General features: G+C 37.5%; 2 protein-coding genes and 1 long non-coding RNA gene across 5 annotated transcripts; 1 reads left to right on the plus strand and 2 right to left on the minus strand.

The window, feature by feature from the left end:
• Positions 1–2,483: 2,483 nt before the first annotated feature.
• LOC103697096 (early light-induced protein 1, chloroplastic-like) lies at positions 2,484–4,989 on the minus strand. The gene is made up of 3 exons (XM_008778880.6): positions 4,369–4,989; positions 3,242–3,289; positions 2,484–2,911 (listed from the first exon to the last, which is right to left on the minus strand). Exons 1-3 carry the CDS (start codon positions 4,972–4,974, stop codon positions 2,567–2,569), a joined length of 999 nt encoding a protein of 332 aa, XP_008777102.3. The 5' UTR covers positions 4,975–4,989; the 3' UTR covers positions 2,484–2,566.
• LOC148715041 (uncharacterized) lies at positions 4,982–7,369 on the plus strand. 2 transcript variants are annotated; one of them, XR_015977504.1, is made up of 4 exons: positions 4,982–5,112; positions 5,803–5,930; positions 6,278–6,435; positions 6,854–7,369. It is a non-coding gene; the product is annotated as an uncharacterized LOC148715041 (long non-coding RNA). The 2 variants fall into 2 exon arrangements; XR_016400406.1 differs by lacking the exon at positions 4,982–5,112 and having other exon boundaries at positions 5,229–5,930.
• Positions 7,370–7,510: 141 nt separating this feature from the next.
• On the minus strand, positions 7,511–27,102 carry LOC103697098 (dyggve-melchior-clausen syndrome protein). Of its 2 annotated transcripts, XM_039114309.2 has the most exons (18): positions 26,657–27,102; positions 25,209–25,448; positions 24,718–24,781; positions 24,503–24,632; positions 24,271–24,415; positions 19,799–20,056; positions 19,628–19,712; positions 18,490–18,592; positions 18,052–18,177; positions 17,869–17,982; positions 16,897–17,015; positions 16,624–16,711; positions 16,419–16,511; positions 16,233–16,322; positions 15,996–16,115; positions 15,758–15,849; positions 10,979–11,033; positions 7,511–7,778 (listed from the first exon to the last, which is right to left on the minus strand). In XM_039114309.2, the coding sequence occupies exons 1-18, from the start codon at positions 26,841–26,843 to the stop codon at positions 7,749–7,751; spliced, it is 2,139 nt and encodes a 712-aa protein (XP_038970237.1). In that variant the 5' UTR covers positions 26,844–27,102; the 3' UTR covers positions 7,511–7,748. The 2 variants fall into 2 exon arrangements, with proteins under 2 accessions (XP_038970237.1, XP_088576938.1); XM_088720812.1 differs by lacking the exons at positions 25,209–25,448; positions 26,657–27,102 and adding an exon at positions 25,112–25,149.
• Between the last annotated feature and the right edge of the window lie 829 nt (positions 27,103–27,931).

The raw sequence follows: 27,931 nt of genomic DNA on the forward strand, positions 1-27,931 counted from the left end.
TCGACTACTAGCTTCTAAATTGCCTGTTCCTTACAAACATGCCCTACCTTTACCTCAGTGAACCTTGGATAAATTAAACTGCCTCTTTATCACTTACCACTGATCCCCTCAAAGAGTAGCCTCCAAGAAGGGCAACCATTGCCGCAACTAACACTATTTTATCACCCTTCCCTTCTATATTTTCAGCAAGATTTTGTCTTTGAAGTCCTTCCTTTCAATATCTATCCAAGTTGTTAAATTCTCATTGCTCTTCTAGGACCATCCAACACAAATCTTTACCAAGATCTTATATTTTACTCTTCCTTGCTACATATATTACGACCTTACTCCTGAGTACTATTTTAATCTCTCAAGAAATAGATAGGTTTTAATTAAAAATATAACAGTACCAGATATTCGGGAATAGTCCCATACGGATAGGTTAGGGACCTTAGTTGGTATTATGTACACACACACACACACACACACACACACACACACATATATATATATATATATATATATATATATATACTTACCGTGGGTGAATGGACTTATCCATAGCTTAAGTGTTCAAATGTTTGGGGCTGGACTTTAATATGATTTCAGAACAGGCTATCCCAAATATGGAACCAGAGCTAGCTATCTGTCTTATCCGACTCCCACTTACTGCACATGTAATTCACATCATTAGTCCCATTTTTTGAAAGCTTAAGACTCTGGGATCAAGTGGAATGATAATTTAATATGAAACTGTAGGTATAAAGAATATTGGGCACAGATTGCTGAAATTTTCTATGATTTTTGTTCTTAATTTTGAGAGAAATTTGAAGTCGAATATAGCGTACAAGATTTTTATCTAGTCAAATCTTTTTTTTCTAGGTGCCCACAAATGACAACCATCCTTTCCCTTCTGCGTCAGGCTTTTCCAGCAACAAAGTTTAAATCTTGTTTCATTTTGTACTTCGAATGCGTTGCAGCACTTGCTATGAACAATAATGCTATTTCTCTCTCTTGATGACCCAACAATAGGCATTGAGCATGACCTTCCATGAATTCATTTCCCCGTTGCTTACTTCCAAGACTGCTGCAAGTGCACTTTTACTAAACACATGTACCTCTCTGCCTCCTGCAGGAAAGTTTCAAGAAATACGATCTGCATGTCCTTATTGTCTTCATTAATTTTATGTTTCTTCAGGGATTACCAAGATGAGAACTTGGCAACATCATTGGCTCTCTACGGGTTAAGCTTACAGAAGAGGACTTAAAAGAAATATCTGATATATTTCCGCTGCAAGTAGTGGCAGGTCCTGGATTTTCTGGGCCTTTTGCCTCTTATCTGTCACAGTAGCAAATACCTCTTTTTTATTATTTTTTTATTTTTTTATACAACGGCGACTCACACGGATCTTGCATGAGTACGACCAATAAAGTCGAAAAAAAGAAATCGACGTAGAGGAAAAGGAACAGTTCTCCTAAAGAACCTCAGCCGAATATTTGGTAGCAAAGGAGGTATTCCAGTCAGTAGCCCAATTTATCTTCCGGTAGATGTAAGTGGCCCGAAAGGTGCCACATCCTCTCGATAGCTCCTTAAACTAGCCACTTTTTGACCCTAATGTGTTCTTTGAACTGTAACCTCCTAATATGTGAGTCAATGAAGTTCAAAAGCTTGTTTCAACAACTCCACACCAATTGGTTGATCCATCTTGCTAAATGTTGATTCAAATATTAGGTCGACTGCTGTTTATAGCTGAACCAGAGAAATTCTAATTAACATCCAACATTCACAGTCATCCATCACTAAGGCAGGACTATAGCATAAGGCTTTGTTTGCCCTAGGCGAATTTAGTGTTTATTAAGCCTAAATACATGACGCTCATGTACTTGAGTGGACTTGTTAGACAATTTATGACTGCATCAGCTTGAAGTTCAATCATCATATCATTATTATAATGCATAATATTCAGATATTGCAAGGACTCAGAGTCTTGGCAACTTATTTTTTGTTCATCATGCAAGCAGACAGTTCGAGGTTTTTGGCGTCGCGAAGTCGGTAATTCTGAAGTTTAAGTGCATACTTTGTGGACACATATTGGGATGAATTAGTTGAAGACGATGGCAGCTACATCAGCATGCCGATGTTCAATGACATTGGGTAAAGTACAAAATCACTGAACAATCAGTCTATTTCGGTGCGGCAAGGCTTAGATGATTCAACCATATATTCCTTGTTCCAAGTATTCAGATGATTTAGAAGTTCAAGAAGTCAGTATTACTGAGAAGTTTATTTCGTTGGGTATGTGATTGAAATTTAAAGAAAAGTATTTAATTGCTTTGGAAGTTTATAGTAGTATCAAAGCCCTATCAACATTTGTTACTAATCCTCCCAGGCTTGTGGTCTTAACCATTGAAGTGAACCAGCAATTGTGGCATCCCAACCACTTCAAGAGGAATAAGGAATCATTACAAAAGCTCATTTTGTCCCAGTGTAAACAATTGAAATCTACCATGCTAACTTATATTCATATATTGCTTGCATTTCTGAATATAATACCAAAGAAGTAATCATGAACCAATGAGAAGTCCTTTACACAAGAGGGCCTCCCTTCAAGTATTCAGTGAAAGCCAGCGCCACCAACCCCATCATGGCGAACCGGCCATTCCACAGCTCTGCATCAGCTGTCATTAGGCCATCAGACTTAGATTGCACGCTCACACCCTTGAACAGCGGCACCAGAGAAGCCACTGACCACAGGACTGCAGTGGCCGCAAACCATGGCAACCCACCATTCATTAGCTGCGCTGCAAGATCGTCGCCCCTCACCAACTCGACCGCCAAGGCTGAGACGAAACCAACCATTGCTAACCTTCCATTGATCCTCTCCGGTGCCGGCCCGCTGAATGCTAGTACGTCTGAAAATTTTGTGCTCTCCTATCATGTGTCAAGATGGATTAGATTATGACCTGAGAGAGATGCTAGTATATATGTACATCATGTAAACTGCCATCTACTAACAGTATTTATTCATGGTGAGTGGAAAAGTTATCAATTGTATGAATTATCAAGTAATATTTCATCTGCAATTAGTAAAAATAATCTTATGGATCAAAAAATCTACAGGTTACAGGATTCTCTGTCAGGAGCATTAGTATGGAATAGTGGAGTATTCCTGCTCTCTAGTATTTTTTCTGTTAGCTTAGGTACAAGAATAGCAATGACATTATAACTAATGAAATAAGTATATGCTAATTAATAGCATACCTTGGCTTTGGGCTTTGAAGTAGGGATCTGAGCCGGCTGTCGCTGATCCTGTTTAATCATCCAAAAATAAAACATATCCTTTTGTTAGCATGGAAGGAGTAGCACCAAAATGCAACCTACTAATTTATCTTTGCATTCATATTCAGGTTTTATTTGAGCTGAAACATCGATGATTCAGTTATGCTATTAAACCGAGTGATCGCATTAGCCTTGGTTTTTCTTCCCCACTTCTGACAATTGCTTGCTTGTATTTGCTAATTAATTTGCATGTTATTGCAATAACTTGTTAGGTTTGGAGTTTATGTTTTAGTCAGGTCCAGATTTGCTTGACCTAATTTATTTTGCCCTTGGTGGTTTACAGAAAATACTGGATCTTGTCCTTCTGAAGCATCTTCGGAAGACTTGTAATACTTTCCTTTCTTCCACCTTTATATTATTGGATCATTACTTGATCGAACAGTTCCCTAGAACTCAACTTCAATCCAAATGAACTTGTTAGAATTTTTTTTGGGGAGGAAATTAATGGTCGGTCCATCCTTGGATCGGTCTCTATGGACCAGTTTGATAATGAAACGGAACGTGATGATAATAGATCTAAGAAAAAATACATAAGAAACGAATTTAATTGCCGAAATAAGTTTTCATAAAAACTCGCTATTTATCAGAAATTATTTGAATCGCAATCGGCCAAAATATCGGGATCTCCGCAATTTGCATTTCAATCATTTTGGTGGGATCGTGGAGGCATCTTTGGAATTTTAAAATATAGAAATTGCTATTAGGGATTGAAAATTAGAATTAACTATATTTGTGGACCAAAAATAACGGTTCCGGTCAATAAGAACTTTCTGTTATATCAGTCATTAAGATGATAGAAATTTAATTTTTACTTTTTTTTATGCACGCATCCAATCTACCATCCATGAGGCCCAGATAAATTGAATGCATCCCATCCTTTCTTAATTTGATCTGTTCTCTTGTTAAGAAGGATTGCGAGATTATTTAAAGGTAAGTTGATCGGTTTCATGGTGGAACGGAAAAACTAGTTTGACCACCATGCAACAAATTAAATATTTGGAAGCGAGATAAGTAAAAGCATGCTGTGGTTATTTAGTGCTCGCTCTCACCTCAGCTTGGCAGCGAATGCGCATGGGATGCTGACGTGGCAGCAAATAAGTGGAACGAAGGCCCGTAGAGCCGCTCCTCGAGCCAACACGTGGCATGAGGCCTCCCATGTAGGAGTGAAGTGTCGCTGAAGCGGCCATCCTCGAGCCTTTAAGAGCACAGAAGGAGTATACGATAGCAAAAAGAGCAGCGAGAACAAAAGAAAGTGGAGGAATCAAAGATGCTGTTTTGAGATCTCGAGATCTTGGGTCGAGTTGGGTCGAAGGCGTTTGTAGGTGGCGAGATTTATAGAGGGGGAGGAGAAGAGGACGTAGACAGAAAGGGCGGCTGTCACGAGGCCACGTCACCTCCAATTTGGGCCACGAACTCGGTGTCACGTGGACAACAAGGGTACCGGCGAAGGTGGCGAAGATTCCAGAGACCTCGACCTTGCTCCGGGGTTTCTTCCCCAGCTGTCTTGGAGCTTGTGACTTGTGGGTGGTAACGTGGAAGATTTTGGCGCGCGAAGTGGAAGCACTTTTGAGCGTCGAGGTGGCCTCTACTCCTCCCACGAATTCAAGGGGCTTGAGCTGCAAGTCGGTCAAGTTGGATTCAGCTGATTCATTCATAATACATGGCGAAAGTATATATTAGTGTATAAACCGATCAAGACCACCCATTCGATTTGGATGGGTGCAGTGCAAGATTTTGGACCCTATTTATGTCTCTCGTTTTCTATTTTTCGAAAACAAAAATGCAAAAGCACGGTAAAAAAAATATATATTTGGTAATCTTATTTTTATTTTCTATTTATTAAAATTATTTTTCTTACTTTCGAAAATTTTAAATAGTAATTTTTATTTTAAAAATATGAAATTTTATAATGATGTGGCTGTCTAACACTATCCTCACTGGCATGTCCATGATTTTTAGAAAAAATGACTGCCAAACACATTTCGGAAAAAAAAAATATTTTTTTATTTTTTAAAATAGAAAAATATAAGTGATACCAAACAATGCCTTTTTATTAACTTCATTAAGTTTTTAACTTGGAACAGGTACAAAGATGATCCGTACAAAAAAAAATATAAGAAGCGCGTATGGATCAACTTAACCATGTCATGAATATATATAATGCAAAAATAAAAACTATAGAAACACTTTAATAAATTATCATGGAACAATACCTTGTCCAATAAACAATCACATAAAAAAATATAATTAACAAATACATAAAGTTATTATTCACAAACTGAACAAGAGTTTCTGATCTATCCAAAAAAAAGGAAGAATTTCCAATCCATATTATATTAGTTTTGGGTGGTTTAGCTTGGGTTATGTTTCATAACCATTCACATCTGATACATATTGGAATTAGGTTGTATCATTTAATTCATGCATGATCCAAACGGCTTGTTCAGACTAATTGGGTTGTTTTCTGATCTCTTTGCTAACAGGTTTATTGAAGTGAAGCCTTGCCATCTCCTCCATCAAGACATAAAAGGCATCAACACTGTGCTAGGCAGGCTTGCTTATATGGATGAAACCATGAAGGAGCGAGAGTGCCTGTTTGCTTTAATTTCTAGTAAGGCCCTGGGTAACAGTTTCTGATGAACTTTTCCCTCGCACTACTTTTGAAGTTTTAGGCAAGTTTAAGCAGCTATTTTATAGCAGTTTGATGATATGTATGCCGCAACGGATACAACTTTGTATGAAAGAGCGTTGATGCTTTGTTTGCTTCACCTTTATAAGTTTTAGGCCACACGATTTCTTCCAAGATCCATGCGTACCCAGGGTGCTGAGTTTTGTTGCCCGTACAATTCCAGATCAGAAACTCGGTTATTTTTGGAGGCAATGGATTCACGAGAGGAAAGGTATTATTCTCTATATTTCATTTAGTAATCCATATCTTTTATGGTTGGTTGGTTGCAGGAACCATTGAGAAAAAAGTGCTGCACACCAAGTTTCAGTAACCTCGTAGAACGTTTTGCACATTGAAGAACATCGGAGAACGGTATCTTGGAGAAAGCATGAACAAGCTGAAGTGGTTTATTTCAAGACAGAGAACACTTTGCATGACTTGTAATCAGGTACCTGATATAAATGTTTAATAGTGGAATATGCAATTTAGTTTAACAGCCGAATTTCTCAAGTGATTGCGTTGTTATTCTAATTTGATTGTTTGTCATCATTTTCGGTTAGTATATATATGAGTAGGACTACACACTAAATATAAATCTTTGATAGAAAAATTAGTGATTGCAAACAATAACCAATCATCCAAATCTATATCAACCTACACTTAACGATCCAAGCCACATTCCCTTTCCAGAATTTTTCCCAACAAAATTTGGGGGGGAATTCCCGCTTCCATCTAAATTGTGTTTGGAGCCAATGAGTCCTATACCTGTACAACTCGCCAAACTTGGAGATATTCATTGTAGAATCAAGAAATCATTGACAGAGCATCCACAAGATATAATCGAGTCTGATTCAATTTTCTTGCAGGGTATTTCTCATAAATCTCCTCACAAATGCCAGCTACTTGAAAATATCACATTCAGATAATCTTGGTGCCTAGCCCAGGAAGCTTTCAGGCAGGCAGAATGGGAAAGGTCTTCCACCATCATATGCAGGGCTTCGAACAGCACACAAAATAGCATAAGATCCGGTGATTTGGGTTGAGACTTCACTGATGTGATACCATACAAAAGCAGTCAATTTTTTTTTTTTAAAAAAAAAGATCTGATTACTAGATCGCCCCTCAAGAAACTATCAACCAAAAACATCCATGCTGCTCCGAGTCCAGTGGTATTTTGTACAACATCAGTCAATTTTTCTTTCCTCCCTTCGATTGGATTACGAGAGACCTGCACAAATTACTGATTTCACAGGACATGCAAGTTACGAAGAAACAATCAGAAAAGATCCCCACCACACCCCAAAAAAACAAAACAGCACACACAAAAGAGATCAATGATGTATTGTACATACAAAATCAACATCATTTGTGTCTTGTCCAATAAGAAAACTCAGTCCAATCCCATCAAAATAGCAAGAAAAGGGGCTTGGATGCCACCTAAAAGCTGCTGGACCAAGGATTGCAAAAGAAAAGGTCATACATGGAGCTAAAACAGCTCAGTGCTGCCAGATTTTGGGTTCTCCTTTATGCATGCCACAACTATGCTCTTTTATTCAATTTACCGATATCTATATCCCATGCTCCGAAAATTACACCATGAAATTAAGGTAATATCAACAAAAAGAATGACAAGAATGCTTTCTACTATCGTATGTACATCATGCATCAGAGACTTCTGAGATAATACAGAATCAGGACCATGCCGGGGACAGCAAGCACCTTGTTTCTTCATATATTTTTCAATGAAGGCAAGCAAGCACCCTACACATTTAGTTCCTCAGCAAGAGAATCCTGTTAAGAAGATCATGTCAGGTTTTCTGGGTTCCAAGAAAACATCAAAAAGGCATTCATCTCGTCTGGAAATAGCAAACATACAAATTTGGCGATAGCCTAAATTACTCCAGAAAAGACTGCAAGGCATTGTTCTAAATCACTCCCTATGGATATATCCATATACACAGTGGTCTTAGTTCCAGATGCTGGTAATAGCCTACATCATTCTTTACCTGAATTATCTCACTTGGCACTTGATAGTATTGGACCTTCCAGAATAAAAATGAGGTGTTCTTATAAATTGCTCCCTAATCCCCATACGGCTGTATCTCCACACATAATCTTATTTTTCATTAGTTGTTAAAATTTGCATCACTCTGACAATCAGGTCTTTAGACCACACTATCCCTTCAGTGATACCACTCCATATGGAGATTGAGTTCACTATTCAGGCTTTGAAGGCTATGCTTATGTAAGGAACCACCTGGTGAAGTACATCGTCTGAAATGGATGCACATTTTATTTGTAAAAGAAAAGAGTAGAGAATATAATGATGGTATACAAATATTTATGTAAACTTCCCCCCTCCCTCTTGTGTTTAACTCCCTAAATTGATATTGAAAACAATCAAACTAGCAATTGACCTCAGTTGATGTTAACAGTTTCTTGAATAAAGCAGAATTATCCCCCACCTTTTCTTTCTTCAAACCTTTTGCTGACTATTTAATCTCCTGATGAATCTTGATCTCATACAAAGACTCAATACAAAGACATCCTAGTTGCATACTGTGTCAGTAAATATGTCTACATTAATTTAAAAAAACTAAAGATATTGTTTCGATATCAAATAATATCAAAAATGAACTATCTTACTAATCCTACTCTGCTATTGCTGCTATAAAGGTTACGTCTTCCACATCAGAGACTTCAATGATCTATTTAGCCAAAGCCTCCTTAGATCAATGTAGATCCAATCTCTGGACAGATGCAAAATCTCTGCAATACCTATGTGCCATTTTTCGATTTTTGGTGATTTTCATGGCAATTGATATCTATGGGCAATGTATCTGTAACTATCCCAGTGGAAAAGTTCTCATGATGCATCAATGAATATCTGCATGTACTCATGTTGATGTCCTAATTTCTATCATAAGCAGTTTATTATGCATTCCATACAGGAAATATTGTCAGGATCAAGAGCAAGTCGTACATCATAAATGGATAAAGATTGAATCTGATTGTGGATCAAATCACAGATTGCGAGATTTTTTTAAAGAAAACACTGGGGAGAAAAATGAGTTAAATTAAGTAGATGAATGGAGATCGTGAAGTTATGACATATGGACGTACATATGTATGTATGTACAAATGTCCGATGTCTGCATGTACATATGGACATGCATGCATTCATGTATGTACACACACACACACACACACAGAGAGAAAGAAATTATCGTGCGCTCTGAGGAGGCGACCAGGAAATTGGACCACTCAGCTTCAATTATTCAAAATTAATGATAGGCCATCTAAATTCAAGAACCAAACCGTTGAACATGATCTACAATATAAAAAAAGCATAAAAACCAAAATCCATGTATTTTGGTGATTTCTAACTTAATCATCAAGTAGTGTCAAAATGGACAGTTTAATAGCATGATAATATGTTCTACTATGATCTAATCATCAAAACCTGATGAATTTAAATCTAACTATTTTTTAAGATGCGCAAATCATGACCCCTAAAGTGGATTTTTCAATTTGTGTCCTCTCATATATTTTACTACACTAGTGCAATTGATACCATTCTTTTGGATGCATAGGTTAAAATTTTGGTTTCTATAAATTTTTATATGTAGATCATGTTCAATAGTTCGGATCTTGAATTTAGATGGCCCATCATTGATTCTGAAGGTGAGCATCCCAGTCCACAAGAACGCACAATAAAAAATCCACCTCCTAAAGAGAGGTAGGAGGTGGGAAACCATTGGTTTTATGGTCATGAAAGTGGATTTTTTATTCATTTACCATGATTATATAATTTTATTCATTTACCATGATTATATTATATAATCATGGTAAATGAATAAAAAATCCACTTTCATGACCATAAAACCAATGGTTTCCCACCTCCTACCTCTCTTTAGGAATTTTGTCAGAATTAACGATCTTCCACAAAACCACAAGCCTTCAAATTAACACTTGATGGTCCAAAACAACTCCAACTCTGAAGATCAAGACATCGCTGTCCGCTTATGTATTAGTATTTGTACATATACTCAAGTTAACTTCTTTTTTATTGTTTTTCTTACACATTAATGAGAACCTAACTTTAAAGAGAAGAAAAATAGAATCTAGAAATGGTTGTTCAACAAATTAAAAAGAAAGTACTGTAAGCACAGAACTAAACCTACCAGAAAATGGCATTTGACAATGAATGTCTTGTTGAGTGATTGATCATGTGAGCCAGGCCAAAAGTACACATTTTTATAATCAATCTTCAATCGTGGTTTAAGACCTGTGAAAACAGCCAGGATAATGACCACCGAAGGGTCTAGCTTGGCCATTTAGACACCTAGGGGGGGAAGATCTAATTATTAGTTGAATAAGAAGGGGCACAGGGCTTAACAGCCTGAACCATGTGTCTCACCTTTTTCCCTTCTTTTCGTTCCTCTCCAGTGTTGTGTTATCTTTGCCTTTTCTCCTATTGTCCTACTATTTACTGAACCCATTTTGCCTTTTTTTTTGTTTCCCTTTTGCTAATGCATCTTGCCTTCTCCCTCATTTTCTTTCCTGTTCATCCCCCTCTTGCAGTCTAGCTTATATGAGTATGATGAGTTTGCACAAATTCAAAATTAAAAACCAAAAGATAGCTTCTTTACTATCTGTAGAGACAGGAAAAGACAGATCATCTATATGGTGTAATGTATTAACCTGCAAGGCCAGACTGCTTGAGGGAGAGATCATAAGAGAACAGAGTAAATACTACCATATCATAGCCCATTGATAACATTACCAATACTCCATTAACGACAAGTAAAAGAATTAAACAGAAATCTATAAATTTAGACAATAGCCAAAAGACATCTTAAGAGGTGGACTTAAAATCCTGCTTAACCATTTATTCCATTCAAAGCCATATCAGGTCTCTAATCAGGTTTGCCACTTTAGCTCTAGAAAAATTAAAAAATAAACATTTTCCTTTTCAAAATAATACTTACATCTCCAGGTAAATCCACATGAAACAAGTTTATGGCACCATAATTGAAAGTGAAACTGCATCAAAAGGAGCAAGCGGAAACTAATAAGTCAGTTTGCAGTTTGGCATCACATAAAATCATATTCTAGGAATGAAACTACGACTGTGCATGAAATAATCAGGTATGGAATTAACAAAAGGGAAAGTAGGGCAAGCAGAAGCTATTGATACTTATCACACCCTTCACATTAAGTTTTATCACTATCAATACAAACTCATATTGTCAGCAAATGCCCAAAAACAAGAACATACACTGTCAACCAATACACACCATTGAAATAATCAAGATTTACATAAGGGATTGTACAGATATATTCAAACAACTTTACCTTTTATATGTGTGAATATGTTTGCATTACAAGAAGGAAGATCAAAATGGGAAGAACAGAATGGGAACCTAGGGCAATTAGGGCAACCTGTTAATTCTTGCTGCACCATTCATATTAAGTTTTGTATTGTACAAACTAGAATGTTTAGCTGAACAAGAATAAGAATTTATACTTATAGGGACGTGCACATCTATATGTTCAAACAACTTTACATGTTGAAGAGACGCCATAAATCTATCAAACCTACACTCCTATGAGGTCCAAAAGTGGTGAGTGGGTGTGGGGCAAAGAGACCAGAATAGGGAGTTCCCTAAATGGGTCCACATCCTAACAGGGATCACAGACTCAAGGAAAAGATGGCAAATTCAAAAACTAGATTAGTTTAAAACGTAAGTTCAATTTCAACAAGATATAGTTCTTTATGGCAACCATAAACAGTCTCTAGTCACATCAACACATCATACACCTGAATTCCCCGGAACTTGTCATCAAGAAAAAAACTATTTTCTAACCTTCACTAAAGGAAGTTTCAGTCATTTATTGAGAGATGCTCAAACCTTCCTCTAGTCCACATGGGCCATGGACTGGGCCCATTCTAATACTATTTGGAATGACCCACTTACCCATAAAGGCTAGTCATAAGGTATTGTTTAGGTACCTTGGCTCTGCATAAGTTCCTAAGATCTCTCCGCACAATAGATATGGGGCTGCACACATGCTCACATGGGTCCTCGCATCTTTTTTTTTCCTTTGCTGCTACCTTTTCGATGCAACAAAAATTAAGAATTACTTGAGCAGAAAAAATCACAGTGCCTTGGGAGGGAAGTTGATTCTGATCTTGACATATGCATTTTTCCTGAAGAAGAGGAGGAAAGAGGGGGGGGGGGGGGGGGGGGGGGGTGCGAGGAGGGGGCCGAGTGGGGTGTTCTATTCTAGTACTATGGAGGAGTTCCATAAAATTTTGTTCATGAAACAGATTTCCAGACGTCCACAGAAAGATTATTGCTAACTGCCCAAAATAAGATAGTTCAATTCAATCATGATGATGATAAATGCCCTGATCTATTGACAAACAAACAAAAACTCTTTTTATACTTCATTATAAATTAATTCAAGAGAGCAGTGATGCCATCAATAAAGTTTAGTAGTTTAACGATATTTCAGTTGCGTACACTCAGTAGCTTCTGCTTTAAAATTCAACAGTTCAAAGCGTCACAAGATTACAACCCTTACTATAGCATCGACACGTTAAATTATAATATATTCATCAAAACCATGATTTTTAACTGTGGCACAATTGAATTTGGACTTCATCAAACCCTAAATACAATGCAACCATTATAATGTGTAAAAATCATCATTACAACAAGGCAAGTTACGACTTGACATCATAGCCTTGACCCATCCATTGGTAAAATGCTGCCTTCGCTGCTGTTTATTTCATAATAGGTAGAGTCCTGAAAGGGCTCAACTTACAAACTAGGTGATTGAGCTGCTTCATAAAGTAGTATGACCTCTCTCCCCCTTTAATGCCATTTTACTTCTTTCTTCTTCCATTACTGTATTTTCTTATGTGCTGAAAAAATATTTGTTGTGTCTGATTAGACAGATCAAAATTCTGTCGCTAAAGTCAGGTTTTACCTGCTGCAAGCTTCCCTCCTGCAGCAGGCTCCCCCCCCCCCCCTGCTGCATGAAAATTTGAACTATCCTACAGAAGGCAGATCTGAACTGTTTGTCCATATCTTGATTTTCCACCTGCAAAAACTTGTGACTAACCCATAAAAAAATTCCTTTAACTTATCTACCATATATTTTTTTAATGCTAGTGGATCTCTTTCAGCCTTTCTTAAACAGTGTTTTAACCAAAAAAGTCACAGTCGTGACAAGATTTCATTCATAGTTCAGAAATAGTCGGTACCGCCCCTCTCATCCACAATTTTTTCTTATTTGTTATCATCCAGGACAACAGTTCACATCAAAAAATCATATTATGTCCAATCTTGGATGTTGGATTGAGAGAGCTAATGAAGGGGACAAAGACAAAACTCAAAGCTATCATGGAGGACATTATAAGAAAATATACAAGTTATTGGAGAAGCATGATATGACCGAAGTTATAATCAAGGGCAAAGGCCTTACATGGAAGAAAAGGGTAAGGTTACATCTCAACAAGAGGGATGTCATACATCTTTCTTCAACCATATCCTTCAGAATAATGAAGATGTTAGGGAAACTAGTTGCAGCTTTGCACCGATAAAAGTTGCAACTTTCAACTCTTCATAAGTGCCTAAGGACAGCAAGTCCCTTGTTCCAATCCCAACTTGGAAGACAAGGGTAAGGTTGCACATCAACAAAAGGGAAGGTCCTAGATCTTTTTCATCCATCATCCTTTAAAACAATAAAGATGTTGGAGTGCATTCTAGAACATCGAAAAGGGGTCAGCTTTCTCTCAAAATAAAGGCTGCTTCCCAAGTTATTAAACGGATGAAAAGAGAGACTAAAAGGGAAAGTAAAGTTGTTGAAAGGACAATATCAGATGCCATTCTTTTAGTCAGAATATAGAGCTGACAAATAAGTTTTAGGTCTCAAGTAATCCATATATTTAGTAGTAGCATGATAAGGTTTACAGACTGGATTTCTAAGCCAGGAAGATGTGAGAGCACAGTTGAAAGCTGGAATAGGATCTAGCAAAATTTTTAAAAACTATATGCCTGGCTAAATAAGTTTGTAGTCATATTTGAGATCGTCAACAGGGAGGGAAGAATGGGCAATAGGACAAGGTGCTTCATGTAAAGGCACTCAAACTACTAAGCAGGACCTAAATAATATACCTTGCTAGCATTTAGAGAGGTGTTAAGAAAGTCTGTTTGACTTCTTCTCTGGTACTTATAGAACCAAAAAAAGGCACATCTTGTAACTTACAGCCGACAAGGCTTCAAAAACTCACTCACTACAATCTCACAGTAAGCAAACGCTGAGTCTAAAGGTCTATGAATTCCCAAAAAATGATTTCATCCTTATCCTAGATTTAAATCTTTTCAAATTTTGAGAGAAAATAACTTATGAAGTTTTTATGCTCTTAGAAATAGAAATTTTAAAACGGAAAATTGTACAATGATAATGAGAGAAAAGTAGGGGTGCAAATGGGTCGGGTCGGACCCAACCAGGTTCATTATTCGGATCCTCATTTTAGACCCAGACCCAATCCAATAGAAGATCGAGTCAGATCCACGGTTATAATTTTTGACCCAATGGGTCATTCAGGTCGGATCGGGTCCATGTATAACCTGGACCCAATCCAAAAAATTTGAGTATAGTTCGGGTTTGAGTCAGATCATGCTGGTGAATGCAACAATGACAAAAAGAAAAGCAAAGAACACCATCTTATAATAGTTGTGGATATGTGAGGATAAGATATAATGAGTAAATTCAGAAGAACTATAGCTTTCTTGAGGCTCTTGTGGGTTCACTCAGACAGGTCTTGCATGTCATAGGGTCCTTCCAAGGATCTAAAATATAGTAGCCTCGTGTTTTCTTTTAAAAAAATAAATACATCAAAAGAACAGAGGAAGACGGGTAACTTGGTCTCACATTCACCACCAAGCAATAAGTGCAGCTTTTTAGTGCAATGGAAGGATAGATGGCAGAGCGATCCAATCATTTGTCCAATCAATCACACTCAATGGGATTTAAAGTTAAATATTGCGGTCATTTCTAAGGAAACAGCCAACTGAATACCACATTTTAAGTCCTTAACTCATCCTCTTCCATGTGGAGGGTGGCAAGACAGACCAGAGAGCAGTTAGTTGCTACCAGGCTAGCAAGACTGGCATCCAAAAACCTACCACCTTGAATAGGGCCTATCACTATTTCCATGTAGTCTTTGTCCATAAAGGAAGACATATAGAATCATTGAATCGCTGTGGGCTTACAGGCCCAAAATAGATAATCCGGGTTTGGGTCAGGTCGGATCGGGTCATTAGGTAAACGATCCCAAATTGACCCCAAAAATAACGAGTCAGGTCGGATCGAGATTCAGTAAACCCAGACCTGAACAGAAAAATAGAGCGAGTCCAATTTGAGACCCCGGCCCGGCCCCACACGTCCTTAAAAATGAGTCGGATCGGGTCTAAACGGGTCTAGTCGGGTTGGGTCACGGGTCAACCCGACCCATTTGCAGCCTTAGAGAAAAGCAAGAATTTAGAAAATTCAACTCAAAAAAGCAAATTCTGTTTCCATGATTCTTAGGGCTTTCACAAAATATCATGATTTTATCATGCACCAATACCTCTTAATAACAAAGATAACAACAATTCTTAAGCATAAATAACTAAAATCGTTGCATGGTAAACCTACAACATTTTGAGTTCCAAAATACAGTGTAAAAGAGAGCATGCTTATACAATACTCACCCACAGGATAGAACTAGCCGCCATACATATGGAATAAAGAATTCTTCAGGATGATTCTCTTGCTCATAGGTGAAGCGTAACTGATTAAACATCTGCCAAATTCCAAAGATGTGAGCATAAAGATCTAAACATTTATAAACAGTATTTAGAATTTAATGAACTTCCAAATTAAGTCCCTATACAATAGACTGGTTTTCTTGGTTCATGCTTAATAGCAAAGCATTGAATTGGATTTTACCTTCATCCCATCACCATGCCATGAGCGGCAGTTAATAATGATGAGTTGAAGAACCTTGTCAACGGACCATTCGCCATCCATTCGCTGCATATCCATGCGACTGTTAAAGAAATCCAAAACCTGCATGATACGATCAATATCAATCAGAGAGGAACTAACTAACAACAACAAAAATGAAATGACTATTATTAGAATAAATAATGAGCAAAACATCAACATAAAACACAGATAACGTACAGTATATATATTTTCAAGCAGCTCATTAAACCGTGGGTGATCCTTGAATGGTTGAAAGACCTCCTGTCGATGCAGAATCGCATATACTACCTGTTTCAAACACAGCAAACCCATTACCATAAATGCAACTATTTTAATAGTTTTTCATTTGAAAAAGGCAAAGCAAATAGCTGTATAACACGATACCTCAGGATTCCGAGGCAATGCATATGTAAGAATTGCATTAAGAATTTCCAGGACGATTCTTAGGAAATCAGTATAAATTTGAAGCTCCGTTGACTGCAACAAAACGTAACGGCTATCAGTAGAAAAGCACAAGTATAAAACATGTGGCAACATTGCTCTGGCATATATCCTAAGATATTGATACAGATAGGACAGAGAAGAGTACCGTATCTTCTGCTATGCTGCCCCCATCAACTTGATCAATAGCAAATTTTTGAACTTTGTCATTTTTTAACTCAGCTAACTTGGTATACCTATAAAGGAATTGAATGAGATAAGGAGTGACATGACAAATTAATTACTTCTTAAAAACATAAAAGAGTCCCCTCTACCTTTTAAGGAAAAAGTGAATGTGTTTAGAGAGAGAGAGAGAGAAGATTAGCAGCTGAAAATTGCTGAATAAGCTGTTTTAAATAAAGGCTGAAAGAAGGGAGCATACTTGCGAGCGAGCATGTCAAAAAGGCTAACCAGCCTCTGTGAAGCATAAGCACTTAACCTATGAACATGAGGAGCCATATTTGCCAATATTGCAAGACAATTTGTATGCAAGTAGATATCCTGTTTATATTTCACAGATTATCAAGTTAGTATAATAAGTTAAGGTTTCCAATTTAGTTACTCTAGAATTTTCAATGAAAATCAAATTCACACAGAAGAGTTTCATCGAATAAAGCAACACAGTTCAGCAGATTTTTGGATTGGATGTCGAATGCTGGAGTGTCTTCAAAGCATAGTGCATTAACCTACGAGATCCATGGCAGAGGGGAAGTGGGACACAAGCATATCATACCAAGCTAACATGCATAGAGATGCAACTATCAGATAACTTGACTGGTCTGTTGTATCATTTGTCATATGACTATTTTTTGTTACTTTATAATAGAGAAGAATTTTATAAAAGAAAAAATATACTAAAAGTCTCTGCACACTCTAAACAAAAATTGTTTCACATTTGGCAAGATTGACAGTTGTAGGGCCAATAGTTGCACCTCGGGTGTCCCCAATCAAACACTTCCCTAGCTGTAAGTAGAGCTGCATATTGCTCACAAAAAAATGAGAACTCATTTCTAGAGCATCAAGGATTTTCATGCAACATGTTGCATCATGCAGTATGTGTTCAATCATCCATAAATGCCAGAAATACAAAAAACACTAAGAAAAAGGATCAGGTGCCATAAACTATATAATGAATTATGACCTACTAAAATTTTTTAGATAATCTCATATACTGAGGTGGTGCCATATATTTTTGGAGTACTCAAAAATTGAGATTTATCTATCTAGGTGTCTAAGACTTTAAGTAACATTTTCTTACTGGATATCTATAGTTAACATCTACCACTATCTTTCCAAGAATAATAGAGCCAAAATCGTCCATGTAGGAAAGCAAATAGAGCATCTTGTGCCTTACCCGCAGCTTGGAGAGGTTGTACTTCACCGTTCTTATTAGTATTACAACCATTAAGGAGCCAAGAGAAGTATTATGGAGAAGGCGTTCTTGGTACCATGAAACACTAGGAAGCATCTGTAGATGCAAAATAAGTAAGTACCAATTTATGCAGAAATTAAACAAGAAGTAGGAAACAAGTCTTACCAGTTTATGTATGCTGGCATTAAAGGATGAATCTTGACTAAGTATGAGAAGGATAATCAACAACATATAGATTTGATTAGATGTCCTCCTTGAAGCATTGTAAAGCATTTCCAGAATTGGCATCAGCTGTTGATCACAGTCAGCTGTAAATACATCTCCACCAGTATAGAATAACATGAACTTGATAAAGCTCAAAAATGCACAGCAATTACAATTATTACATGCTGAGGATATGCAAGAGCTTAAGGTGATTAGTATAAATAAGAAAATTACTATAGAAGCATGTCTTAAAAACCAATACTATAGAACCAGAAGGGAAGGTTTGGAAAATTACTAGTTGGGGGTTATCCAAGTATTAACTGTTAAGAAATTCAACATAATGTATGTAAAATTCATCGTTACACAACTATGTGGTTGTAGGTTTGTTGAGATACATACAAGTGTATCCAAATCAGTTCGCACCAAAACATACTCCAAAAAGTCAGGGTTACCATGCACCAATGAATAGAGCAACAGAACAGAGCTTTCATCAGCCAAGCACCTGGTAACATCAAACATTTACAAGACATATAAGTGAAATATGGTAAATGCTACAATTCATGTCTGACTTTTTCCAAACTCGTATTCAAGGAAATAAATGACAGGATTGCTTTTCCACAACTTCCAGTACAATATGCGAAGTCACTAGTTCAGAGTCAAGAAAAAGAAATAATATGGAGTGAAATAAACATCAAATATAATTAAGGAATGGCAGGAAGTTTGTTAGAAACTAGGGAAGTTTAGAAAACAAAACAAGAAATATCCCAAACAAAAGTAAAAGGTAAAGGAATTCTAAACAAACATAAACAAAGGCAGTGCACAAATAAGATGCATATTATAGTCAGCAATTAAAAAAAATAAGGGACAATAAAGGCCATTAAATATTTAAAATTTCATAAATAAAATATATGTAATTTACCAACTATTAGATAATCTGTGAATAAATTAATCATGGAGGACGTTAAGGACCTTCTTAAATTCCATAATTCAGAGTATGGAGGGCAAACTCTATAATGCAAGATTACCATTGATCCACTCATAAGTTGTTTAAATTAGCACATTTTTACAATATTAATATAAAAACTCAGCAAATCAGCATCAGACAGCTGGATTGTACCAAATATCCTAAGAACTGGTTCCAGCAGGAAAATTAAAGCCAAAAGAGAAAACATTGAAAAGAAAAATTTAAAGCCTGAGAGTGCATTTTAAGGCATCGGAAAATGCAATGCCTATATTAAGTAAAGCAACTTTCTGCAATTTTAACTCTTTGTTATCATTCTATTTAAAGCTATCAATGATGTTTGGAATACATACACCCATACAAAGAATGTTGTGTTTCTCTTATAACAATAGTCAAAACCATCATGAAAGTAATATGGACTAAAAATATTATTTAGGAATTACAACCAAATATGCCATTAAAGAAGAGTGAAGACCAAATAGACAAACAGCACATGAATATTAGGGCTAAAAGAGAAACTCAAGTCTGCAATAATCTTTAGAAATTAAACCAGAGAGAAATATGACTGATGCTTACATCCCAAGAGTGTCAAACAAGGAAGCAAAAGGAAGTCTCACAAGTGGACCATTCTGTGCATTCCCCTCAATATCAACACGATCAACTGCAAGCACATATGCACTTCTTTAGCTTGTAGCAATGTTCTGACAGAAGAAAACTGAATACATGCAGATAACAGATATATCTTACATTCAATATCTCTAGCATTTTCCAGCGCCTTGCAGTAAGGGTTGTCATAAAAAAAAGAGTTTCCTTTCGAATAGGTACCAGAATCAGCATGCTCCACATCATTTTTTGCAATAGACTCATCCACAGCAACACATTTTCTGTAGTGTATGAGAATAAGCAAAACAAGCAGACTATTATCGGCCAATGAACTTCTCGAACCTTCACCACCCGAACTAACCAGATAATTGAAAGTGTAATATGGCAGTAGCACAAAATTTGCTGCAAAACCAAAAAATATTATATGTGTTTAGATTAGAATCTTTTCAGACAAAAAAAAAGAAAGAAAAGAGATTATCCACAAGCAGGCAAAGCCCAATTAGAGACTTGGGCTGTTATTCTGCTATGCACATAGGATACAAGTATTACATAAAACTTCAGGCCTATGTATGCCAAGCTTTTGACAACCACTAGTGGTTCCACTGCATTGTTGCAACGTACCATGAGAGTAGTTTAGCAATTCACCTTCCCATTTTCTTCTTATGTCTAGCTTTGATGGCTCTATGCGTTATACATTATTTCCACTCCAAGTATTTCAACCCACTCGGTTAGCAGACTCCATTTACAAGTTTTCCAGTTGTTTTAACACCAGAACCGAATGATGTATAGAACTACCAATCCCCAATCAGCGAAGTGAGCCAGTAAAACTTATATCATAAATACCTTCCAAAAGTTTCCTCTCAATTTTCTTCCAAGAAGATAAGGACATGACGTATGAAAGAAGGTTTGATAAAATTAGTTGTGACGAACATAAACTTGTATACAGAACAAACAGATCAAGAAAAGGATCTGTATTTGATTCATTCCACCACAAGAAGACCAATAGATGGACCATGGGAAAGCACCAAGATAAAGAGTAAGTGCCAATCATCTAGGAAGCATAGATACTTCAAATCGCATGCCATGGCAGTATCGTATCCATACTAGATGCTGATACTTATTGGACACTTCTTGGATACATGTCTGATACTTGCGTTAAGTATCCTATCCTTCAAATAAAAAAACACTCTGGATACTTCCTGAATACACTTTAGATACTTCCCTAATCTCCAAAAAAGAGGGGGAGGGTCTATATTATGGTCCATTAATATTAGCATTAAAATATAAAGTATGGGTATGATCCATGGAATAATGACTAACAATGAGCTTGTAAAAGTCAATGCTATCTTATAAAGTATGAACTGTATATTTTGCTAGCCTACTACACTTTGTGGATGCTTTTTTTATTACATACAACGCCCATACAGACAACCTGCGGGTGGATGGCACTACTGGCAAAGACTGTCTAGCAAAAATGCCACAAGCGCGAAGCATGGTAGGCATGCACCGGCGGAGCATAGGGAGGAAAGGGAGCCCGGACGGTGGAAGAAACAGGGGAGGCTAGGTCATTTGACGGCAATGGAAGGATTTTTCCAGTGAGCCTTGATTTACTTGTTATAAGTTGATAAATATATAACGGCTTCCTAATGGCACAATGGCACTCGCTATCTGATTAATCATCCTTTGAGACCACAGGTGAAGTCCAGTAAAACTTCCTATTTCTCTTCAGCCTAAGAGGTAGAGTTTGGCTGCTTTTGGATCCCCACATCTAGAATGTATCTAAAGTTATGGAATCCGAAGAGATGTTAACTTGTTTTTTTAGCCAACAATTGGGATGATTGAGAATTCTTATGTGGTGAACGGATCTTATAGTGCATCTGTCAAGAAGGAATTGGGATGTTAACATTTCGATACTTTGAGAAATCGACCTCGGACAGAGGAGGGAGCTCATGAGATCCACAGGAGGGCCTGCCCATCATGCATTGCATAAAAGAACCTTTCTTTTTATGAAAACTCTTTTTTCAGCCTCAGGTCGAATGAATACGAAAGGGAGATCAATCAAATCAATAGGTTATGAATGAAGAAGTAGTGGGCCTTTAACCAGCAAATGGCAACAGTAACTCTAACTGTCCTAAGGTGACAAAATTCCTTATCGCATTAGTAGCGACCTGCACGAATGGTGTAACGACTTCCCCGCTATCTCGAATATGGACCCGGTGAAATTGAATCATTTGTGAAGATGCAGAGTGCAAACAGCTAGACGATAAGACCCCATGCACCTTGACTATAGCTTCGCAGTGACAACCTTGATCGAATGTGTGGGATAGGTGGGAGATGGTGATACAATGACCAATCCTACTCGGGAAGATAATGAAATTATCCGTGAAGCTAGCAAATGGAACCCTAAACTAGCTGCCGCTTACTGCAACTCGGTTCTTTTCCCTTCACTACCGAAAGTGCTTCTCTCTTCTGCGGTGCTGGTCTTGACTCTTTCTCTCTCTCTCTCTTCTACTTGAATTGTGCTTGAAACCTGTCTTTTATCTCAGTTTGCCTCCATATCTGCTGAAGTTTTAAAAAAGAAACGCTTACCAAGGTCTAAGCTGGCGTCTAATGTCCCTCAAATTTGTTCGATAGTTTTTCGCAAAATGAAAAACTTTGTCACTTTTGAAGGACAGCCCGTTATCCGAAGTGATCTGACTTGGAATTCCAAATTTATTGTGTTATTCTACATGAACCTTATCACCATTTCACCTTTCACCTCTTTAAGAACAAAATGGAGGCAGTTGTACAAGCTGGGCCAAATCTCCGGTTTCAATAAAGACTGATAGACTAAAGTCAGAGCGCTGCACCCAGGCATCCATTATAAAATCCACTCTCTCGTGTTGTCGGAAAGCTCCTAGGAAATAGGAAGAAAGATACGAAGTCATGAAAAATGACAGACCTATTGATTTGCAGTAACTACGAAAGGGTCGGTCAATAGCATAGGTCTTTCCCGGATCTTCTTTCTAAGGAGAGTTAGGGAAGCCAAAACCTATTGGAGTTCCCCTATCTCCCATCCTCTTTTCAAGTCCCATGCTTTCCTCGGTTAACAACAGTGGACCCTCTTTTTTAAAATAAAAATAATCCCAAAAAGGAAATAGAACAATTAATATGATATGTTTACATGATTTTAAAGTTGTTCGTTCCTTCGTCAACCCTATTTATGTTTCTACAATGACCCAAGAACACGCTCATTCTTCAGCCATAGTAAGACTTTTGAATTTCAAGGTACTACTATGAGTTCAATATATACGTCCATGAAATGACTCAAATTTCAGGTTGGTTGCTGTGGATTCGGATCTATTAAAACCCAAAAAGTCCTCTATTGCGTTCTTGCTGTGAGAAGCCATTTATGCGGACATCTTTTCCAAGCAAAGTTTCATCATGGCGAGTCTCAAAAGCAAAAGAAGTCTAGTTACTTGCTGCTGTCCCTCCCTTAAGTAAGGTCGTCTTTGACCAAAGCCCTATAGAATCAAGTTGGAGAGGAAGATTCGTCACTCCCGTAGTAGTGACCGAGAGTGCTTGGGCATCAGCCTGAAGGGACAAAAATCCTCATAAAGCAAATTAGATGGAGGTAGATCGAGCGAGGAACTATATTGGTTACTAATATAATGTGGCGGCGAAAGGTGGCACCAAGTGTCCAGAAGTCTTTTTTTCTTAAGAGGCTTTTTCTCTATGGCAGTCTAGTCTGGAACCGAACCTGCTAAAAAAGCATTTTATCTCGAAGTGGCAAAAAGGTTTTAAGCCAACTGATTCCCTTCTTTCCTTTCCATACTTTCTTAATTCACTTCTTTCCTTTCCATACTTTCTCGATTCGCTTCTTTCTGTATATTGATTGCACCTACCAAGTAGGACGGATTGACTTAAGACCAAAATGTTTAACTTAACCTAGACGACCCTGTTTGGTCAAATACTTAACGACAAACTCCTATGTTCCTTTCATTACTGTATTTCCGAACAAATTCTTGGATGACATGCCTAAAGGCTATTTTATTGATGATATCGATATTGATGTAGTGACAGTGAAAGAGGCGAAAGAAGCAATCCATAGAAAGATTTCGAGGTCTCAAAAAAGAGGCATGGAAACACATACATAGATACATATATATATATACACATACATATTGTGTGCTTATAATCATGCCCTACTTTTTCAAGATTTGCCATATCATGTCCTATATGTATCCCATATGTGTCCATGCTTCACAGCCAGTCATTTATTAGTAACTTTGGCACAATGATTCACCACATATTTAACCCTAAAACCTTGCTTTTTACTATAATCCTTAAGACCATACTTATGTGAAACCATGTGCAGATATAATGTTCTCCTAGCATAATAGAGAATGAAATTGTTAATGCAGGAAGACCAGTATCAATATCTTTAATTTCACCTTTCACTATGCACAACATTAATGTTAAAGCCACTGTTGCTGATAAGCATAATTGTACAATAACATGGATTGCAACACACAGTAAGTGGTATAACAAATTATATGTACTTAACAGGTAATAGAAAAAAGGGATAAATATAAAATTTATGGATAGCAATGTTCACAAGTATAGAATCATCATACCAGCTGCAGAGCCAACTCTTTGCAGAACACCAGGCTGGCTTCCTTCAGAAATAATCGGGTAAGATGAACCATTAAAAGGAATGCGTGGTCGGTTTATAAAATTCAACAGCAGTCTGCGAACTACAGAAGCAACCACAGCACTATCCTGCAAAAGGAAAACGAAAAGAAAATTCAAATGCTATGTACACGTTTTACCCCTTGATTAAACAAGATTATATCCATCTGCTACAACCTGAAGCATTGCTGCATCTATGCATGGATGCACATCTTTTGGCCCTGGGGATGGTCCAGAACAAAGCTGAGTTGACATAGCCACCAACATCAAGTTCAGCAGTTCATGATGTAGTAGGCATGACTGAGGACTTGCAACAAAGTACAACTAGAATTTAGAAGCACAACAGACAAATAAAGTTTATAACCACATCTTGCAAAGAAGCCAAAATATACCTTACATCTGATGCACCAATAAAAGAGAGCATGCCTCGCATTACAAAAGCTTCAACACTTTGTTCTACATCATATGAGCAAATTATAAGATCCAAAGTTCAATTTGACAATAGAAGTCTGAACAGTCACTTAGGAATCCACGTGTGGGAAAAAAGTGCACAAGGACAAACAGGATTCTTCTAGAAAGGTGGAGGGTGGATTGAGGCAGTAATGCTATATCAATAGTTTCTGGGAAACATGGAACTACCTAAGGGTCTATGATGTCTATGAACCAAATACAGAGTTAATAATAAATTAAAAACTTACTGATGACTTATTATTGAAACTTAAGTAATATCCAATCAATGGTACTACCGGATAATTACAAAAAATCAAATAAGAGAGGATCAATCACCAATTGGCAAATCATGCTTGCCCTTTTACTTGAGTAATATCCAAGCAATAATACTACTAGATAATTACAAAAAATCAAATAACAGAGGATCAATTACCAATTGGCAAATCATGCTTGCCCTTTTCATCTTTAGCAAGGTCAAGACACAGCTCTTCAAACTTATCACTTTTCGCATTTTCAATCATGAACTTGAGAAATACAGATGATATGTATGCAGCATTGACAGCCTTTCTATACACTGCAGGGGAGCCAGCAGAAATTGACATGGAATCTTGCAAGCACCAGACCAGATGAATCAAAATCTTTGCAAGATGTCTTGTCTGGTAGTTATTCTGTGCTGCATATGCACAACAAAAGCATATATAACATAAGTATATGCCGCAATCATTAAATAAAAACAGACATGAGATAGAAAACAACTTTTTTGAGTCTGAAAAAAAAGATAAAATTAAAAATATGCACTCAACAAAATTCCCTCAATGAACAGACAAAATATTTTTGCAGTTTATCATTAAGTAGATTGTTTAACAGACATGGCTAACTCGACCTTTGCCCTTTAATCATTAAAATTATAAAATTATAATGTCCTCATGCATCTGTTGATACAATTTGCATCACTCCTTCACAATAGCAAGCCCAGAATTATAAATAAACATGCATATATACAAAGAGAGAAATTAATGAATGCTGATTTCAACTCCTTGAAAGAAAAAAATTTCTCTTACACAATGATGAATGATGAATATAACAACTAAAGATCACATTTATTCATCAAGCATGAATATCTTAATAATGCAATTAAAAAAATAATCTAGTTTCCTAGAAATTTGATGCGTCGTCATTAAAAACAACAAATTTAACTAAACAATCATCCATCAGTAGAACTATAGATGAAAGCTACTACATCTTTCAAACAAAGATTCTTTTCACAGCCTAACCAAGCAACAGGCCATCCCACTGCTCGCCCCTCTGGACCAAAAAGAAGTTCTGGATATTCATCACTCTCCCCACCAAACACAAATTCTGGATAGGCACAGATATTACTACAAGTTGGACGCTCCATCATAAAACAACCAACGTCTGAACAAAGTAATCACCCATCTATAAACTACAGGAAGTCGCTGCCGGATATTTCAATGACCGATCTTTTCGTAATCCCACCAAGCAATAAGCCACCACAGTCTCCTCCAGCCATGATATTCACAGACAATGGCAACTATTACGTTCTTACAATTTGTATGTTTCATCACTAAACAATTACCCCATACCGACAAAGTTACCAGATCTTTCAAAGACTCAATCTTTCCACGACCCTACCAAGCAAAAAGTCACCACAACTTCAAATACCACAATATCTTGATAGTCACGTGCAATGGATGCAACCCAGATCTCCAAAAATCTCAAGATTTCGTAAATCAACGAATACCAACTAAACAACCACCATTTTATAGTCCTAAAGGGCTATCAAATCTGTCAAGAACCCCAACTTCAAGAACCAATTTTTCTTCCACAAAGAAACAAGGGAATGCGGATCGAACAGCTGACCTAAGTTCTGGCAGGCCTGGAGGACCCTGTGCTGCGGCCACCCGTGGGTGAGGGGAAGCTCGAGCAGCTGCTGCCAGAACTCCGACGACAGCGGGTACGGCGACTCCCCGACGAACGCCCCGATCAGATTCTCCGCCGTGTCCCGCGGCGGCACGCCCCTCCGCGGCGTCGACGGCACGGCTCCCATGGATCAGCGCACCAAATTCCAAACCCTAGCCCCCTTCTCAGATCACCGGTGACAGCCACAAGCCCATCGTCGATGAGATCGAGACGGTGAACGAGATCATACGTGAGGGTTCTTAGGGAGAGAGAGACGGAGGGGGGAGATAAGAAGAGAAGCCGAAGAGAGAGAAAGAAGGTAGACTTCCAAAGGAAGCAAAGAGAAAGAAAGAATTTTTCTTTTTTTTTTTTTTGTCTTCTCTTCAATTTTCTTTTAGCTTTTCCGTCTTATTTAGAGGTGCCGATTTCAGAGGGCTTTGGTGACGTTGGGGAAGGCTCCGTTCACCAAATGCCTAAAATGCCCTTGGACTTTTTGGGACCGGTAGGCATCGACGGGTTCGGAGAGGAGGATGTGTTAGTCTTTTTACAATGGTTGGATCCGAGCCCGGGGATGATTAGGATTTGTTTTAGTAATCGCCGCTGTTTTTAGTCGGTGTGGTTTTAGACACTGAGGCGTCACCGGGTCACATTGGGCTAATTGGACTGAGATTGCGATGAATTTGGGCCGTTGATTGAATAGACCCAAGGAAGGACATCAGAGGGACGGTTCTGATGGCTTTTGTTTTTGATTTAGTGGATTAGGTCAACTATCATATTCACGAAGTAGAAGGTAACAAAGTATGACGGTTGCGGTATAGGTTGACTGATGAACACGCTTTGACTGGTATGTTTGGTGAGTTTGGTACGTGATCTAACTTAAGCGGCGACCATCAAGTACCCATCCCGATCCTAATTAAAGATCATTTACTTCATAGGGGTTGAAATTTAATCCAACTCATCAAGTACCCATCCCGATCCTAATGTAGCGCCGACATACAACAGATCCGAGGCAGATGTTGGAAATGGTCAAATCTGTCTCAAATCAAATCCAGATATATCCTTTCCCGAATCTTCTTCCTACCCTATTTATCTCTTTTTGTATGCCTGCAATAAATTATCTGAATTTTCAGTTCACATTAATTACACTATATTTTAATGAACTAATTCTATTGGTACATTAAAATCAAAATATTGGAACATGAGTTCTAATGCAAGCATTTTATAGTTTTAACTTGT

This window comes from Phoenix dactylifera, chromosome 1 (assembly GCF_051530095.1).
Source record: "Phoenix dactylifera cultivar Ajwa chromosome 1, Ajwa_hap1_PhDact_Kaust_v1.1, whole genome shotgun sequence".
NCBI classification, from domain to species: domain Eukaryota; kingdom Viridiplantae; phylum Streptophyta; class Magnoliopsida; order Arecales; family Arecaceae; genus Phoenix; species Phoenix dactylifera.

Bases quoted from the DNA above. Each gene is read 5' to 3' on its own strand.
- LOC103697098 (XM_039114309.2), bottom strand. From the start codon at position 26,843: ATGGGAGCCGTGCCGTCGACGCCGCGGAGGGGCGTGCCGCCGCGGGAC. The intron at 18,593-19,627 runs GTAAGCATCAGT...TGATGTTACCAG, and splicing joins TTGTTTGACACTCTTGGGAT to GTGCTTGGCTGATGAAAGCT. The intron at 17,016-17,868 runs GTAAGGCACAAG...AAATATAAACAG, and splicing joins ACAACCTCTCCAAGCTGCGG to GATATCTACTTGCATACAAA.
- LOC103697096 (XM_008778880.6), bottom strand. From the start codon at position 4,974: ATGAATGAATCAGCTGAATCCAACTTGACCGACTTGCAGCTCAAGCCC. The intron at 3,290-4,368 runs GTGAGAGCGAGC...ATGATTAAACAG, and splicing joins GCATTCGCTGCCAAGCTGAG to GATCAGCGACAGCCGGCTCA. The intron at 2,912-3,241 runs GTATGCTATTAA...GACACATGATAG, and splicing joins CTTCAAAGCCCAAAGCCAAG to GAGAGCACAAAATTTTCAGA.